At 42.2% G+C, this 17,905-nt stretch overlaps 1 protein-coding gene across 1 annotated transcript in view; it reads right to left on the bottom strand.

Annotated features, from left to right (window-relative positions):
- PARVA (parvin alpha) overlaps positions 1 to 17,905 on the bottom strand; it is a 188,358-nt gene that overhangs the window by 162,804 nt on the left and 7,649 nt on the right. Inside the window, exon 2 of the mRNA XM_023230825.2 lies at positions 8,791 to 9,002. Coding sequence (XP_023086593.1) covers positions 8,791 to 8,926 — 136 coding nt within the window. The 5' untranslated portion in view covers positions 8,927 to 9,002. The remainder of the gene's footprint in view (positions 1 to 8,790; positions 9,003 to 17,905) is intronic.

Here is a 17,905-nt window from a genome sequence, read left to right on the forward strand (position 1 = left end):
TGCCCAGGGCCTGTGCAGGAGGAGGTCTCCTTGTGCTGGTGCTCTGGTCCTTGGGCAGGGCCCTCATTGAATTTCCTACTGATTTCAGGCTACACAACCTATTGAAAACCTAACAGAATGTGTTTACATCTACTTTTTAAAAGTATTTTATTTTTTAAATGATTGTAGGACTTACCTCAAATGTTGTTCTTTGTACCATGACAGTGAGTGGAGATTTTAGATGCTTACAAACATTTACATGAGGATTTCATCTCTTCTCCTGGACTAATGGCTGGAACATAATTATGAACTGTGCTTGTTAACCAAATAGAGATATTCCATGAGACAAGAAGGCTGATTCCTAATATGGAGGTGTCCTTGGGCCAGGGCCCACTTATCCTGGTATCCATCTCCTCCTCCCGACACAGAGGTGCCTTCATTAGTAGAGGAAAGAAAGAGGTCTTTGTGATGATGTAATTCCCAGACCACCCTACGCAGACAATAAAACTGAATGTGAGAGAAGCCGGGTGAAATAACAGCTTAGAAATCATAGAATACCAGTGCAGCAGGGGCCTAAGAGCTTATTTAGCCTAATCTTCTAATGTTAGAAATGGGCAAACAACACCAAAAAGGGAAGAGACCTGTCTAAGATTACATGGCCAGCTAATGGTGAGCTATTTTCATAAAGGTAAATATGGGGAAATTCATTCCACAGAAATTCTAATAACTATGTGTTTGATGATATTATGCTAAGCAGGAGGGCTCTCACCATAGTGTGTGACAAGTGGCTGCAATGCAACATGACCAGTGCTACCACAGAGTATAGACAAGGCACTGTGGGATCACAGAGGAGGAAGCCTCTCACCTTTCCTGGGGGCACTGTGGAAGGCTTCATGCAAAAGGGGACTTCTGAGTTGGGTCTTTATGAATGAATAGAAGTTGGTTGTATAGGAAAGGAAAAAGGTCTTTCCAGAATATGGAACAGCATGTAAAGGCATAAACATGTGAAAGAACATGATGTGTTTGGGGGATAAAGAGTGGTTTCCCATGGTAAAAATGGAGATTTATTGGAAGGGAAATAGAGGAGACAGCAAAAAAGTAAAGGAAGGAGTAGCTGTGAAGGCTTTGGACAGCATGCTAAGAAGTTTGTCCTGGAGAGAAGTTATCTTTGTGCTTTAAAAAACAATGTAGTAACAAAAGGATGAAGAATGGGTTGAACAAAAATAGACCCGTGACAGGAAGTCTAGCTGGGTGGATAACACAATATTTCAGGTGGAAAATAGAGTAAAAACTTTGAAAATGAACAAACGATCCAGAGCACTTGTGAAGGCTGAACTAAAGCAGTGATAGTTAGATAGTAGACTCAGCAGGATTTCATAAAAGATGATTAGACATGAGGAATAAAATGGAGGATGGGGCAGCAAACTACTGCCCTTGGGTCATGTGCAGGCTGCCATCTATTTTGTACAGCCCGAGTGCTGAGAATGGTTTTTACATTCTCATGTACATGTAAATGCTTCCTTCAATAGCTGAGAAGAAACAAAAGAAGCATCTTTCATGTAATTTCACATGGAAATCATGTGAAATTCAAGTTTCAGTGACTATAACTAAAATTTTATGGGAACATAGCCACACTTGTTCATTGACCTATTGTCTATGGCAGCAAAGACAGAGTTGAATAGGACTCATAAAGCCTTAGATATTTACTATTTGGCCCTTTCAGAAAAAGTTGCTGACCTCCTGCAGGATTCTCTGACTCAGTTAAAATCAGTTCATCTTTCCAGTTGCCCAGACCAAAACCTTTGGAGTCATCTTAATTCTACTCTCACCCGCCATCTGATCTTTCATCAAGATCTGCTATATTTTAAAAATATATCCAGAATTTGACACTCACTCACTCCTTCCCTTGCTACCACTCTGTTCCTGAACACAGCCATCTCTCAGCTGGGTCATTCTAGTAGCCTTTACTTATTTATTTGTTATTTATTGAGACTGGGTCTTGCTCTGTCACATATACTGGAGTGCAGTGGTGCGATTACGGCTCACTGCAGTCCCACACTCCTGGGATCAAGCAATCCTCCCATGTCAGCCTCCTGAGTAGCTGGGACTACAGGTGTGCACCAACACCCATGGCTAATTTTTTGTAGAGATGGGGTTTCACCATGTTGCCCAGGCTGGTCTTGAACTCCTGAGCTCAAGAAATCTGCCCACTTGGCCTCCCAAAGAGTTGGGATTAGAAGTGTGAGCCACCATGCCCAGCCTCATTCTAGAAACCTTTTGCCTCATCTCATCTTTTGCTTCATCTCTGCCTGCTTCAGTCACTTAACACCATCTGAGCAATGATGTTTTAGCACCATCAGTTAAAACAGAATTGAGATCACACCATTCCTCTGCACAAAGTCTTCCCATATAACTCTGAGTAAAGGCCCAAGTTTTACAATGGCTTCCAGGGCCCTACACGTCCTGCCTCTCCCCTTTCTCTTGTTATGCCTGGGACCAACCCCCATTCCACAATCATGCTCACTCTCTTCTCCAGTCACATCAACCTCCTTATTGGTCCTCAATAATGTACCATGTCCACACCTGCCTCAAGATTCTTGCGTCTGTCATTCCTTCCACCTGTAATGTTCTTTTCCAAGATATACATATGGTTCTCTCCATCACCTCCTTCAGATTGGGACTCAAATCTACCCTTCTCAGTGAGGCCTTCTCTAGCCATCCTACTTAATATTGACAACCATCCTCAGACCACAACCCTCCATTTCTCTTTTTCTTGCTTTATTTTGCTCTCTAGCACTTACTACCACTCAAACAAAAAACATACATTACCAATTTATCTTGTTTATTGCCTGTCTGCCCTATTAGAATGTAAGCTACAAGAAGGCAGGAGTTTTTGTTTTGTTTTCCTTTCTAGTGCCTAGTACAGTGCATGGTACATGTTAGGCACTCAATTGCTGAAAGAATGAGAATAATGGATCAGAAAGTGACTAGGAGATAAGAAAAGAGAAGCAGGTAGAGATAACTCTTTCAAGGCATCTGGTGAGTAGCTAAAGAGGAAACTAGTTATCAGGAGATTGTCTCCAAATGGGAAAGACTCAAGCATATTTACAGAATGTCAGGGCAATAGAGTGGCAAAAAAAGATGGGATATGATAAATAGCATATCTGGCTATGCCAAGTCTGGGAGGAAGCTGAAAGAAATGGCCTTATGAGCAAGGAGAGAAGGGACCTTCTTGGAAGTGACTAGGGCAGGAGGGAAGCACAAAAAGACATTTGCACATATGGATGGGACTGGCCGGATATGGTAGAAAGGGAACTTGAAGGAGCTCATAGCTGGTCTCAATTTTCCATTTGAAGTTCCACAGAAGGGTTTTAGGGGCTATGGACAACAACTTGGGTGCCATTGTTCAAGGGGTGCCCCTTGAACAACGCAGGTTTGAATTTCAAGAGTCCACTTATATGCAAATTTTTAAAATAAATGTATTAGAAAATTTTTTGAGAATTGCAACAATTTGAAAAAATTGCAGATGAATTTTGTGATCTAGAAGTATCAAAAAAAAATTAAGAATAAGTTAGATATGCCCAGGAGTTCAAGACCCACGAGGGCAACATAGCAAGACCATGTCTATACAAAAAAGATGTACTTTGGAAAAATGAGAATGCACACTGATTAGAAGAAAAGGGAAGCTCTGCAGTGCTAAGGGTTCTACTCACTCTAGAAACCATAAATGTGTTGCAAGGTTTGTGGATTTTTCTCCAGCAACACTGGGCAGCCAATGAGAATGAAGTGGTAAGAACCAGTATTATTAGAAGAATTATGAAATTAAAGCCTTCATTGGATACTTCAGGTCCTGATCAAAATGTAAAACTCTGGGGGATAAAATCTTAAATGAATGAGTAAACGACAGGAATGACCAGTGCTGCCGGCCTAATTTGGGTGCCTTCAGCAGATAGGTACAATTCAAGTTGATGTTCCTTGAAAGAACACGTCTTGAGTACAGTTTCAGAGAAAGAAAGTTGAAAAGTGGCCCTCTGGCAAGTAGACTCTGAAAGGGTAGTGAAAGAATCCACACAGGAGGGCCATGTCCAACAGAAATGGAATTGAAAACCCAAAAGATGAAGAAAAAGATCAACAGAAAAAAACAAAAGTCACTTACGTTACAACTCATAAGAATGGGCCCAGATATTTTAAAGTGCTGAAATGTGTCATCTTGGGAAAACGGAGGATCTCACTTGCAAAGAAAGATCCCTTAACTCCTAAAGGGACAAAACAGTGTCCCGCAGGCTCCATACAGTCATGGGCTACTAGTCTATTTACAGAACCTGAAAAAGCCAGTGCAGTCCATAACAAAAAGACTATTTCAAATTTCAAAGACCAATGAAAATTGAGTTGTCAATTTTAATAGCTACCATTACTTGTGCCATGCAATGCATTTTACACTGTCGATCTCATTTAAACCTCGCAACTTCCATGTAAAGAAGGAATTCTTATTCTCATTTTATAGATGAAGACACAGAGGCTTACAGGGGTTAAGTAACTTGTCTTAAGTCATAGAATAAATAAGGGGTTGAACCAGAAATCAAATTGAAATGTATCTAATCCTAAAGACCATGCTTTTAACTCCTGTTCTCTCTTGGACTCGAACATTGTTTTTTCTTATGAAAACACAGGAATGATGACTAGTTGAGTGCATTCTTATGAAACTCATAGTCATTCTATGATGTGGGTTTCCTTAGGAGGACATTTTTTTACACGAAATAATTGACTTAGAGTTGATCCTTGAACAACACAGGTTTGAACTGCGAGGGTACCCTTACACGCAAATTTTTTCAACAACTATATGGGAAAATATTTTTGGAGATCTGTGACAATTAGAAAAACCTTGAGATGAACCATGTAGCCTAGAAATATTAAAAAAAAAAAAAAGTTACTCATGTCACAAATGCGTAAAATATACATCAATACTTGTCTGTCTTCTCATTTACTACCATAAAATGTAAACAAATCTATTATAAAAAGTTAGAACTTATCGAAATGTCAGAATGTATACATACACACAAAAACTGTGTGATGCCATTTGTAGAAGAGAAAAAATGTAAATGTAAAGATTAAATCCTCACTGCACAAAATGAACTGTAGTACATACTGTACTACTGTAATAATTTCATAGCTACCTCCTCTTGCTATTGTGGTGAGCTCAAGTGTTGCAAGTATCTGCTTAAAACACCATGTGACGCCAATCATCTCCATGTGAACAGTTCATCTCTCCAGTAAATTGTGTACAGCAGTTAAAAGTGATCTCTTGAGATTCTCGCATATTTTTCATCATGTTTAATGAAATACCATAAATCTTGAATAACACCATGGGACTCTAACGAAGTGCCACTAAAGATGCTAGAAGTACTCCCAAGTATCAGAGAAAAGTCATGACATTATAAGAAAAGTTGAATTGCTTGATATGTACCATAGGTTGAGGTGTGCAGCTGTGGTTACCTGCCATTTCAGTCAGACGACATAAACTTACAGTATCGATAAATGCAGCACAGTTCTGCAAATGTGTTTTCCCTTCCTTATGATTTTCTTAATAACATTTTCTTTTCTCCAGTTTCTTTGTTGTAAGAATACAGTATATAATACAAAATATGTGTTGATTGACTATTATCAGTAAGGCTTCTGGTCAACAGTAGGCTATTAGTAGTTAAGTTTGGGGGGAGTTAAAAACTAAACACAGATTTTTGACCGTACAGGGGGTCAATGTCCATAACCCCCACATAGTTCAAGGGTCAACTGTATTCTAACCAGTATCATATCTTTCCATTTGTTGTGTCCTACAGTGGGGCACAGCAGGTACCAAATGAATGAATGGGAGTCCTTGGGCCTACGAGAATGCTACACCAAAGCACTGAGATAATTTGTGGACAGACTGATGGCAGTGATCTTGAGGAATGAAGAATGGGAGATTCAAGAACACCAGAGAGAAAGTGGAAGAAGGCAGATTCTACAGAGCACAAAGCTGTGAGCTTATCCAGGATGCAGAGCAAGACCTGGCCTTATTATTACTGAAGTGATGGTTAATGGTGCCCCACACCTACTAACCATCACTTCAGGACTGATCATTGAGATCCAGCACATACTCACTAAGGACAGTCATTTCAGACCAACCCACTGCCTTGTTTGCCTGGGCTTGCAGAAATACCATGAGCTGCAGCAAGCAGCTGGAGCTGGGTGGTGGCTGACCCTTCAAAAGAGGTTCTATGTTCTTCCATTCACCCATTTACAGCCCCTGGATTAGCTGACAGACTGAATGACGAATCAGGACTTTACAGTGAAATATAATAGGGATGAAAATAAGATCTTGCACTTGGTTTCAAAAACCCAACTGAGTAAATCCAAGATAGGGAAGGCTGTGATTTAGGAGCAACAAATATAAAAAAGTCTTTGAGTAAGTCTGATAGCAAGTTCAAAGAGAGATCACAATGCGACGTGGCTGGCAGAATAGTTAGAAGCAACCTTAGCTGCATTAAAGGAACATAGTGTCTGTGCTAGAATAAGGGAGGTGACAGTCCTAATCTGGGGTGGCTGGCCTGCACTACAGCTGTACTATGGTGACTTCTGGAGAGCTCACTTTGAGAAGGTCTGGTAACAGGTCGATCTGCTAGGTATTCTCCATTTCCCCCGTCCCCACTGTGATCTATTCTCTGCACTGCTCTGTGCACTATGGAAGCTGCCCCTATATATTCCAGATCCCTTGCTCTGATGGGTTCCCACTGGGTTCAGCCCCAGTAGGTGATGCAAGGGCAAGAAGACAGAGAACATGCAGAATGTGCACTTCTTGTGCCACTCTCTCCTTGCTCTGTCTGCACATTTCTGACAGTGGCTGCATCCCTCTATGACTATAGTTCCAGTCCAGCAGCCCCTCGTCCATAGCCCCAGCTTGTAATAGGTTCCAATTTGCTTCCCTTGTCCCTCAGGCCTCCGAGTGATTAAGAGCTTCCCCCTGTTGCTAGCCCCTAGGGACCTCAGCATCCCTTCTTAGTTCCCTTAACCCTGCCCACAGCTCTGTCAATAGCCCCTTCACTAAATTATTTTCAAAATCTCAACAAATTGGCCTTCTTTTTCCTGCAGGGACCCTGACTGAAACTAAAGAGACAGGATGCAAAAGACCTTAAAATTATGTCTGTGAGGAACAGAGGATGTTGGGCCCAGTGGCGAGAAGACTCAAGAAAGCAGGATAGCCTACTAGCATAGAGAAAAGGCAAATATTTAAGGTGATGGATATCCCAAGTACACTGATTTTGTCAGAGGCATGTGAACCAGAGTAACTCCATCTTGAATGGGGCTAGGTAAAATAAGGCTGAGTGAGACCCACTGGACTGCATTCCCAGAATGTTAAGGCATTCTAATTTACAGGATGAGATAGGATGTCGGCACAAGATACAGGTCATAAAGACCTTGCTGGTGAAACAGGTTCCAGTAAAGAAGTTGGCTAAAACCCAAAACCAAAATGGCGACCAGTGCAGACACTAGTCTTCTGCATTGATACACTCCCACCAGTACCATGACAAGTTTACACATGCCATGGCAACGTTACCCTATATGGTCTAAAAAGAGGAGGCATGAATAATCCACCCCTTGTTTAGCATACGGTCAAGAAATAACCATAAAAATGGACAACCAGCATCCCCAGGCTGCTCTATGGAGTAGCCATTCTTTTATTCCTCTACTTTCTTAATAAACTTGCTTTCACTTTACTGTGTGGACTTATCCTGAATGCTTTCTTGTGTGAGATCCAAGAACCCTCTCTTGGGGTCTGGATTGGGACCCCTTTCCTGTAACAACTTGATCTTTACAAATTATATGAATGTATTAATCACATGTGCCCCAAAACTATGTACATCATGCATCAATTAAAAAAATGTTTAAAACAAAAAGTTTTAACTCAGCAACTTCTATCTACACACCAATCTTCTATCTACACATCAGCGCTTCTTGAGAACTGCCACCTCAGTTTTCAAACCAAAAACCACGACGCAAAATCTGCCCATGGGCAAAAAATATTCTACATGCAAACTACCCTCAAAACAAAAAAAAAAAAAAAAAAAAAGAATAAGGTCGCCTCAATTCACTCTGGTGGGGGGGTGGGGAGGCCCATGACGATGTTTGTGTCTCACGCAGGTTTTCTCCTTTGGTGGGAGTTTATCGTGTATTACACCGAGGGCACGCTAGGTTTGCCAGTTTTTCGCTCATTCATTCAACAAACACTCGATGTCCACTTACTCCATTAACAGGGCCCTTCTCGGCCCTCGGGATGGACAAAAGATCCGAAGAGGCCAACGCCACGACGCTGCTGCCAGAGGACGTCAGCAGGTCCAGGAAACGACCTGATTTTAAGGACCAATGAAGTCAACGAGTGAGAGTGACGGCGCCCAGGAAAGTTGCGGCGGAAACTTGGGAAATGCCAGCCTTCGGGCGCAGAGGGCGGGGCAGGGCCTACCGGATCGCGCTGCCTGCGGTCTGGGGCCCCGCCTGGGCTACGGTCCCGCCGCCTCCGGCCGCCAAGCGGCGCCTGCCCACTGCCCGGCGGGAGCGTCGGCCTGGTCTCCGGCCCAGGAGGGCAACGCCGCGAGCAGGCGAGGCGGCCTCGATGGCCCGCGAGCCCCAGGCTCAGTGTGGGGCGCCAGTCGCTCCTGCCGGACGTGCCCGGGAAGCGCGCGCACTCATCGCGGCGCGCTCCCGAACGGCCCCAGCGCCCCGGCCCCTACGGCACCCCCCAGCTCCTACCGCCCGCACGGCCTGCCTGGCCGCACTCACCCTCCTTGGCTTTCTTCCTCCGGGCCAGGGTCCCTCCGAGTTTCCCCAAGAAGGAATCATCTTTCTTGCGGGACGGGGGCGACTTAGGAGTGGGGGACTTGGGGACAGAAGGCGACTTCTGCGGGGAGGTGGCCATGGCGCGGCTAAGGCAGCCGCGGGCCGGTCGGGACGCGGAGCGGGCGCTGGGCGGACGCGGCGGGCTGAGGCTGCGGCTTTCCAAACGGAAGCGGAATTATTCCAAGCATTTGAGGCAGCTCACGCTCGCCTTTCCCTTCCCTCGCTCCCTCCCTCGCTCCCTCCCTCGCACCGCCCTCTGCCCTGGAAGGAGCTGCGCTCCCGGGGCCGCGCCCTGCGCCCCTTGGGTTGCCCCAAGCAGGGGGGATGCCCCAAAACTGCCACTTGCAGTACAGGAGGCCGTGTGTGCCCAGGTTGGGAGCGCTCGAGCTGGAAAGCTTCGTTTACCCAGGCTCTGCACCCACCACACATCCTGGGGCAAAGCAAATCTGAGAACCAACCCAACCCTGCTACTCTCCCAGGGTCTTCCAGCCGGGGCTGGTGAGCTCGCTCTTCCCCAGCACTACCGCCTGTGGAGTTATCAGGCCCACGTCTTGCGCCCACAAGACTGCAGCTCCTGGAAGAAATTACTAGAGTGAACCAAAATGTGTCCAGGCCCCACCAAAGTGGGCAGAACCAATCACTCCTGAACCTATCCATGATAGTCAACCTCCTCTTCTCTACTCCCATCCGAGACTGAGAAGCCTAGAGTGCACAAGGGTAAAGCCGAGGCTGCTTATTGTAAGACATCCGTGTTTCTAGCAGCTTATATAAAGGAAGATCACACATGGTGGTGGAAACATGAATGCGAAAAGCACAACCATGAGCTCCTACAGGACCTCCCCCAAAATTTATCCTGCTAAATAAAAGCAAGAGAGTGACAACCAGACTCATTTGAGATAACAGGGGAGTCACACAAAGCACAGTGTTTGAAGGACTCCCATACTGGAAATGATTAAAAGGCACGTGTTATTGTGCTTGCCCATCTCAAGTTCTCACTCGGGCTGTTTGTCCCTCTGTCTCTCTCACACACGGACTCACAGCGCCTTGGCAACTGTGTTTCCTCCTTATGGCCCCTTCCCTCTAGGCTACAGCTGATTGAACCTGGGTGAACAACTAATCCAAAGGGCACTACTGCTTTACTGAAGAGCAGCTGATTGGCTAGCCCCAGTTAAGACTCTGCACTAAGCTGGAGAGACTGTTGTCAGAAGTTGTGCTCGTGACTGATGATCACTCGCAGTCAAGACTGGGGTGGCTGTTTCTAACCACGTGTCTCCTGACCAGTAGGGAAACAAAAGAAAGGAGCAAAGAAGTGTGCTCAAGAAGCCACTTGGTCTGTGTAATGGAAACCGTGGGGAGTAGCTGCTGGGACCTCCAATGTTTTCCCAGACCCCACTTGCACTTCCTGCCAAGGCCAGCTGTGCTTCTTCCCAGGAGCTGTTACTCAGCCTTTTATTAACCCATCCACCTTACCTTAGACTAAATAAACTGACAAGCAACAGTTTCTGAGTAGAACTAAACTTTAACAAACAAGACAGTCAATAGAGTCTCAACACTGTATAGGTTCATTTTATCTTTGCTTGAGAGTCATAATTTTACTTTTTTTTTTTTTTTTTTTTTTGGAAAATTCTACTTTAGTTGGTGCCTCTTACCTAACAGCAGAAAAGTCACGATGCCCGCTAGCCTGGGAAGATTACTACAACTCCTCCTCCCAGACAATAAATCTTAAAGGGATGATGAGAACTCAAAATAGAAGTGTGTTTTGCTTACATCATTAATCATTTTCATTCAGGATATCAGATGTAGGACATCTTCAAAAGCGTATCTCCAGCAGCTGGAGCTCTTGTCAGGGAATTAAGAGAGACATAGCTCAATAGCTGTGTGATCTTGGAAAGGTTTACTCCCTTTTCTGAGTCTCCATTTCCTCATCTACAAAATGAAATGGTTGGTACAGAAGGGTGGTTCTCAAACTTGACTGTACATCACAGTCACTAGAAGTTTGTTACATTCACAGGCCCCATCTCCAGAATTCTGATTCAGTAGATCTCAGGTGAAACCAAGGGATAGGTGTTTAAACAGACTCCATCAGGTGATTTCGATGTACTAACAGCTGATTCACACACTGATGTCTTGCCATTTAGGGCTACTTTCAGCTCTAACAATTTGTGGTTCTTCATTCTTTCAAAAATTGCTAATTTCTATATGCAAGACTTAGTCTTAAATGTGGCATAATCAAAATTACCCATGGAGATTCCTTCAATTGCCCATGCATGCTTTTACATATATAGTACTCCTCAGTAATTGTTATGTTCATTAAACTTTGAAAACAACTGAGCAAGGCTAAAAGGAAGAGTAAAGTCTTGATTGTTGAATGCTAGCTCCCAGAAAATATCAGCAAAATAAGCTGTGGAATAAGGCAAAGCTGAATTTTTTGTATACCATGATAAGAAGAGCCCCGCCTTGGCAGAGTCTCAGTAGCATCTGGGAGTAGGGGAAGGGATATTTAAGGTTACACACCTCTATATTTCTGTGTGTGTCTCTTTAATTCCTCTAGCACCGCTGGGTTACGGTCTCCCCGACCGAGCTGGTCTTGGCAGCTAATAATGGTATCCAGATCAATACTAGTTTGCAATACTAGTCTGCTAGTTATCTGCAGCAGAAGCATGTCCTTAAGGCACAGATCACTCATGCTATTGTTTGTGGTTTAAGAACGCCTTTAAGAGGTTTTCCACCCTGGGTGGGCCAGGTGTTCCTTGTCCTCATTCTAGTAAACCCACAACCTTCCAGCATGGGTGTTATGGCCGTCATGAACATGTCACGGTGCTGCAGAGATTTTGTTTATGGCCAGATTTTGGGGGGCCTGTTCCCAACAATTAGCTAATGACATAAATGTAGAAATTGAGAGTTTTTAGAAACTTTTATAGCAATTTAACAACACTTTATGTCTGTTTAATCTAATAATAAAAATCAGGAGCATATATTTTGAATATCTTTTCATTCTATTTTTCTCGTAATTTTTATTTTTATTTTATTTACAAAAATATTGCTCTATGATGAATTGGTCCTTTAGCAGATTGTTTGAGAAGCACTGTTCTACATTGCTCCTGTTTACTTACAGAATTCATCTACTCTCATTTGATATAATGCTTTTAGAATCCTTAAGAATGCAAATTGATCTGTTTTTTGTTTGGAAGATTAAATGAGATAATCTATGGGAAAGCACCATCTACAGGGCCTGGCACTGAAGTAGGCTGAATCTAAATCTTACTTAGTCAGAGACATGCTGCATGCTATTCTTTGATAGGATGAGAAGACCTTGTACCAGCTCCCTCCAATCTAAATTGGTATTTACAATTATGTCCCCACTGAACAGCACCCCCTCTCATGCTTGGTCTTTGTTTTCATCTTACACAAGGGGTTTGATTATAAGGACAGATCATCAATTAAATGTATGATGTGTAAGACTCTGCTGAATCTCTAGGCTGCCTCTTCTTGAAATTGGGGCCTAGACAAATGCACTTGAAGAGAATAAAGTCAGGTTCCAATCTTAGCTCAGCAGCCAGGAGATCTTGGATAAATCTCTTCCCTTTCTGCATTTATTTTTCCCATCATCTATAAAATGAAGCCAAGGCAGTACCTACTAAAGCCAACCATCATACATACCTTATGATCAACAATTTCAATTATGGATTATACCCAACAAAAATGAGTACATGTGTACACACAGATATAGGCTCTAGAAAGTTCACAGCAGCACCATTCAAGTGCCTGGTAACAGTTGAAGATTGTGATAACCACAGCAATGAGAGTGAACAATTTGCAACTACAAGCAGCAATAGGAATGTATCTTACAATATAATGTTGAGCGAAGGAAACCAGACACAAAAGAGCACATACTGTATAATTCTATTCACATAAAGTTCACAAACAGGCAAAACTACTCTATAATGTTAGAAGTCGGGATATTGATTAGCCTTGGACGGTATAGTGACTAGAATGGGATGGGCGGCATGAGGGAGACCACTGGAGCTGGTAATGTTCTGTTTTCTGATCTGGGTAGTGGTTACATGGATATACTCACTTTTAAAAATCAATGGGACATACAAATAGTACTTTCAGCAAATTTTCTGTATGTATTTTATACTTCAATAAAAATCTGCAGCTGGGCATGGTGGCTCACGCCTGTAATCTCAGCACTTTGGGAGGCTGAGCTGGGCTTGAGTTTGGAGTTCAAGGCCAGCTTGAGTTTGGAGTTCAAGGCCAGCCTTGACAACATGGCAAAAACCTGTCTCTACAAAAAATAGAGACATGTTGGTTTGCTGCACCCATCAACTTGTCATTTACGTTAGGTATTTCTCCTAATTCTATCCCTCCCCCAGCCCCCACCCCCAAACAGGCCCTGGTGTGTGATGTTCCCCGCCCTGTGTCCATGTGTCTCATTGTTCAACTCCCACCTATGAGTGAGAACATGCAGTGTTTGGTTTTCTGTCCTTGTGATAGTTTCCTTAGAATGATGGTTTCCAGCTTCATCCATGTCCCTTCAAAGGACATGAACTCAACCTTTTTTATGGCTGCATAGTATTCCATGGTGTATATGTGTATATGTGCCACATTTTCTTAATCTGGTTTATCATTGATGGACATTTGGGTTGGTTCCAAGTCTTGGCTATTGTGAATAGTGCCGCAATAAACATACATGTGCGTGTGTCTTTATAGTGGGATGATTTATAATCCTTTGGGTATTTACCCAGTAATGGCATAGCTGGGTCAAATGATATTTCTAGCTCTAGATCCTTGAGGAATCACCACACTGTCTTTCACAATGGTTGAACTAATTTATACTCCCACCAACAGTGTAAAAGTGTTCCTATTTCTCCACATCCTCTCCAGCATCTGTTGATTCCTGACTTTTTAATGATTGCCATTCTGACTGACATGAGATGGCATCTCATTGTGGTTTTGATCCGCATTTCTCTGATGACCAGTGATGATGAACATTTTTTCATATGTTTGTTGACTGCATAAATGTCTTCTTCTGAGAAGTGTCTGTTCATATCCTTTGCCCACTTGTTAATGGGTTTTTTTTTTTATTGTAAATTTGTTTAAGTTCTTTGTTGATTCTGGATATTAGCCCTTTGTTAAATGGGTAGATTGCAAAGATTCTCTCCCATTCTGTAGGTTGCCTGTTCACTCTGATGATAGTTTTTTTTGCTGGGCAGAAACTCTTTAGTTTAATTAGATCTTATATGTCTATTTTGGCTTTTGTTGCCATTGCTTTTGGTGTTTTAGTCATGAAGTCTTTGCCCATGCCTATGTCCTGAATGGTACTGCCTAGGTTTTCTTCTAGGGTTTTTATGTTGTTAGGTCTTACATTTAAGTCTTTAATCCATCTTGAGTTAATTTTTGTATACGGTATAAGGAAGGGATCCAGTTTCCGCTTTCTACATATGGCTAGCCAATTATCCCGGCACCATTTATTAAATAAGGAATCCTTTTCCCATTGTTTGTTTTTGTCAGGTTTGTCAAAGCTCAGATGGTTGTAGATGTGTGGTGTTATTTCTGAGGCCTCTTTTATGTTCCATTGGTCTATATACCTGTTTTGGTTACTGTAGCCTTGTAGTGTAGTTTGAAGTCAGGTAGCACGATGCCTCCAGCTTTGCTCTTTTAGCTTAGGATTGTCTTGTCTATGCAGGCTCTTTTTTGGTTCCATATGAATTTTAAAGTAGTTTTTTCCAATTCTGTGAAGAAAGTTAGTGGTAGCTTGATGGAGATAGCATTGAATCTATAAATTACTTTGGGCAGTATGGCCATTTTCACAACAATATTGATTTTTCCTATCCATGAGCATGGAATGTTCTTCGATTTGTTTGTGTCTTCTTTTATTTTGTTGAGCAGTGGTTTGTAGTTCTCCTTGAAGAGGTCCTTCACATCCCTTGTAAGTTGGATTCCTAGGTATTTTATTCTCTTTGTAGTAATTGTGAACGGGAGTTCACTCATGATTTGGATCTCTATTATTGGTGTATAGGAATGCTTGTGATTTTTGCACATTGATTTTGTATGCTGAGACTGCTGAAGTTGCTTATCAGCTTAAGGAGATTTTGGGCTGAGACGATGGGGTTTTCTAAATATACAATCATGTCATCTGCAAATAGAGACAATTTGACTTCCTCTTTTCCCAATTGAATACTCTTTATTTCTTTCTCTTGCCTGATTGCCCCAGCCAGAGCTTCCAACACTATGTTGAATAGGAGTGGTGAGAGAGGGCATCCTTGTCTTGTGCCAATTTTCAAAGGGAATGCTTCCGGGTTTTGCCCATTCAGTATGATATTGGCTGTGGGTTTGTCATAAATAGCTCTTATTTTTTGAGATATATTCCATCAATACCTAGTTTATTGAGAGATTTTAGCATGAAAGACTGTTGAATTTTGTCAAAGGCCTTTTCATCTATTGAGATTATCATGTGGTTTTTGTCGTTGGTTCTGTTTATGTGATGGATTACCTTTATGGATTTGCAAATGTTGAACCAGCCTTGAATCCCAGGGGTGAAGCTGAATTGATCGTGGTGGATAAGCTTTTTGATGTGCTGCTGGATTCAGTTTGCCAGTATTTTATTGAGGATTATCACGTCGATGTTTATCAGGGATATTGGCCTAAAATTCTCTTTTTCCATTGTGTCTCTACCAGGCTAGCCTCATAAAATGAGTTAGAGAGGATTCCCTCTTTTTCTATTGATTGAAATAGTTTCTGAAAGAATGGTACCAGCTCCTCTTTGTACCTCTGATAGAATTCAACTGTGAATCCGTCTGGTCCTGGACTTCTTTTCGTTGGTAGGCTATTAATTATTGCCTCAATTTCAGAAGCAGTTATTGGTCTATTCAGAGATTCAACTTCTTCCTGGTTTAGTCTTGGGAGGTTGTATGTGTCCAGGAATTTATCCATTTTTTCTAGATTTTCTAGTTTATTTGCATAGAGGTGTTTATAGTATTCTCTGATGGTAGTTTGTATTTCTGTGGGATCGGTAGTGACATCCCCTTTATCATTTTGTATTGCATCTATTTGATTCTTCTCTCTTTTCTTCTTTGTTAGTCTTGCTAATGGTCTATTTTGTTGATCTTTTCAAAAAACCAGCTCCAGGATTCATTGATTTTTTGAAAGCTTTTTTATGTCTCTATCTCCTTCAGTTCTGCTCTGATCTTAGTCATTTCTTGATTTCTGCTATTTTGTTTGCTCTTTCTTCTCTAGTTCTTTTAATTGTGATGTTAGGGTGTCAATTTTAGATCTTTCCTGCTTTCTTTTGTGGGTACTTAGTGGTATAAATTTCCCTCTACACACTGCTTTAAATGTGTCCCAGAGGTTCTATACATTGTTTTTGTTCTCATTGGTTTCAAAGAACATCTTTATTTCTGCCTTCATTTTGTTATTTACCCAGTAGTCACTCAGGAGCAGGTTGTTCAGTTTCCATGCAGTTGTGCAGTTTTGAGTGAGTTTCTTAATCCTGAGTTCTAATTTGGTTGCACTGTGGTCTGAGAGATAGTTTGTTCTGATTTCTGTTCTTTTACATTTGCTGAGGAGTGTTTTATTACCAATTATGTGGTAGATTTTAGAAAAAGTGTGATGCAGTGCTGAGAAGAATGTATATTCTGTTGATTTGGGGTGGAGAGCTCTGTAGATGTCTATTAGATCTGCTTGGTCCACAGCTGAGTTCAAGTCCTGGATATCCTTGTTAACCTTCTGTCTCGTTGATCTGTCTAATATTGACAGTGGGGTGTTAAAGTCTCCCATTGTTATTCTGTGGGAGTCTAAGTCTCTTCGTAGGTCTCTAAGGACTTGCTTTATGAATCTGGGTGCTCCTGTATTGGGTGCATATATATTTAGGATAGTTAGCTCTTCTTGGTGAATTGATCCCTTTACCATTATGTAATGGCCTTCTTTGTCTCTTTTGATCTTTGTTTAAAGTCTGTTTTATCAGAGATTAGAATTATAACCCCTGCTGTGTTTTGTTTTGTTTTGTTTTGCTTTCCATTTGCTTGGTAGATCTTCCTCCATCCCTTTATTTTGATACTATGTGAGATGGGTCTCCTGAATACAGCACACTGATGGGTCTTGACTCTTTATCCAATTTGCCAGTCTGTGTCTTTTAATTGGGGAGTTTAGCCCACTTACATTTAAGGTTAATATTGTTATGTTTGAATTTGATGCTGTCATTATGATATTAGCTGGTTATTTTGCACATTAATTGATGCAGTTTCTTCGTAGTGTCATTGGTCTTTACCATTTGGGGATGTTTTTGCAGTGGCTGGTACTGATTGTTTCCTTAGTGCTTCCTTCAGGAGCCCTTGTAAGGCAGGCCTGGTGGTGAAAAAAAATCTCTCAGTATTTGCTTGTCTGTAAAAGATTTTATTTCTCCTTCACTTATGAAGCTTAGTTTGGCTGGATATGAGATTCTGGGTTGAAAATTCTTTTCTTTAAGAATGTTGAATATTGGCCCTTACTCTCTTCTGGCTTGTAGTGTTCCTGCTGAGAGATCTGCTGTTAATCTGATGAGCTTCCCTTTGTGGGTAACCTGACCTTTCTCTCTGGCTGCCCTTAACATTTTTTCCTTCAATTCAACCTTGGTGAATCTGACAATTATGTGTCTTGGGGTTGCTCTTCTCCAGGAGTATCTTTGTGGTGTTCTCTATATTTCCTGAATTTGAATATTGGCCTGCCTTGCTAGGTTAGGGATGTTCTCCTGGATAACATCCTGAAGAGTGTTTTCTAACTTGGTTCCATTCTCCCCATCACTTTCTGGTGTTACCAGGGCTCCCAAGATGGTGGTGGGCCACTTCCAAGATGGTGGCATGCCTCATATTCTCTGACCTGGGGTTCAGGGCCTCACAGATTCCAAGGAATGGAATCTTGGGCCATGCAGTGAGTGTTATATATCTATTAGAAGCCGTGGGTCACGGAAGAGAACTGTGGAACCCAGTGACTAGTGTTCAGCTCGATTAGGACGAACCAAGGCATTTAGCCATGCAGGAACAATGGCAAGCCTTTAGCCTGATCGGGAGTGGCAATGGGT

The sequence above is a fragment of the Piliocolobus tephrosceles genome, chromosome 13 (assembly GCF_002776525.5).
Source record: "Piliocolobus tephrosceles isolate RC106 chromosome 13, ASM277652v3, whole genome shotgun sequence".
In the NCBI taxonomy this organism is placed as follows: Eukaryota; Metazoa; Chordata; class Mammalia; order Primates; family Cercopithecidae; genus Piliocolobus; species Piliocolobus tephrosceles.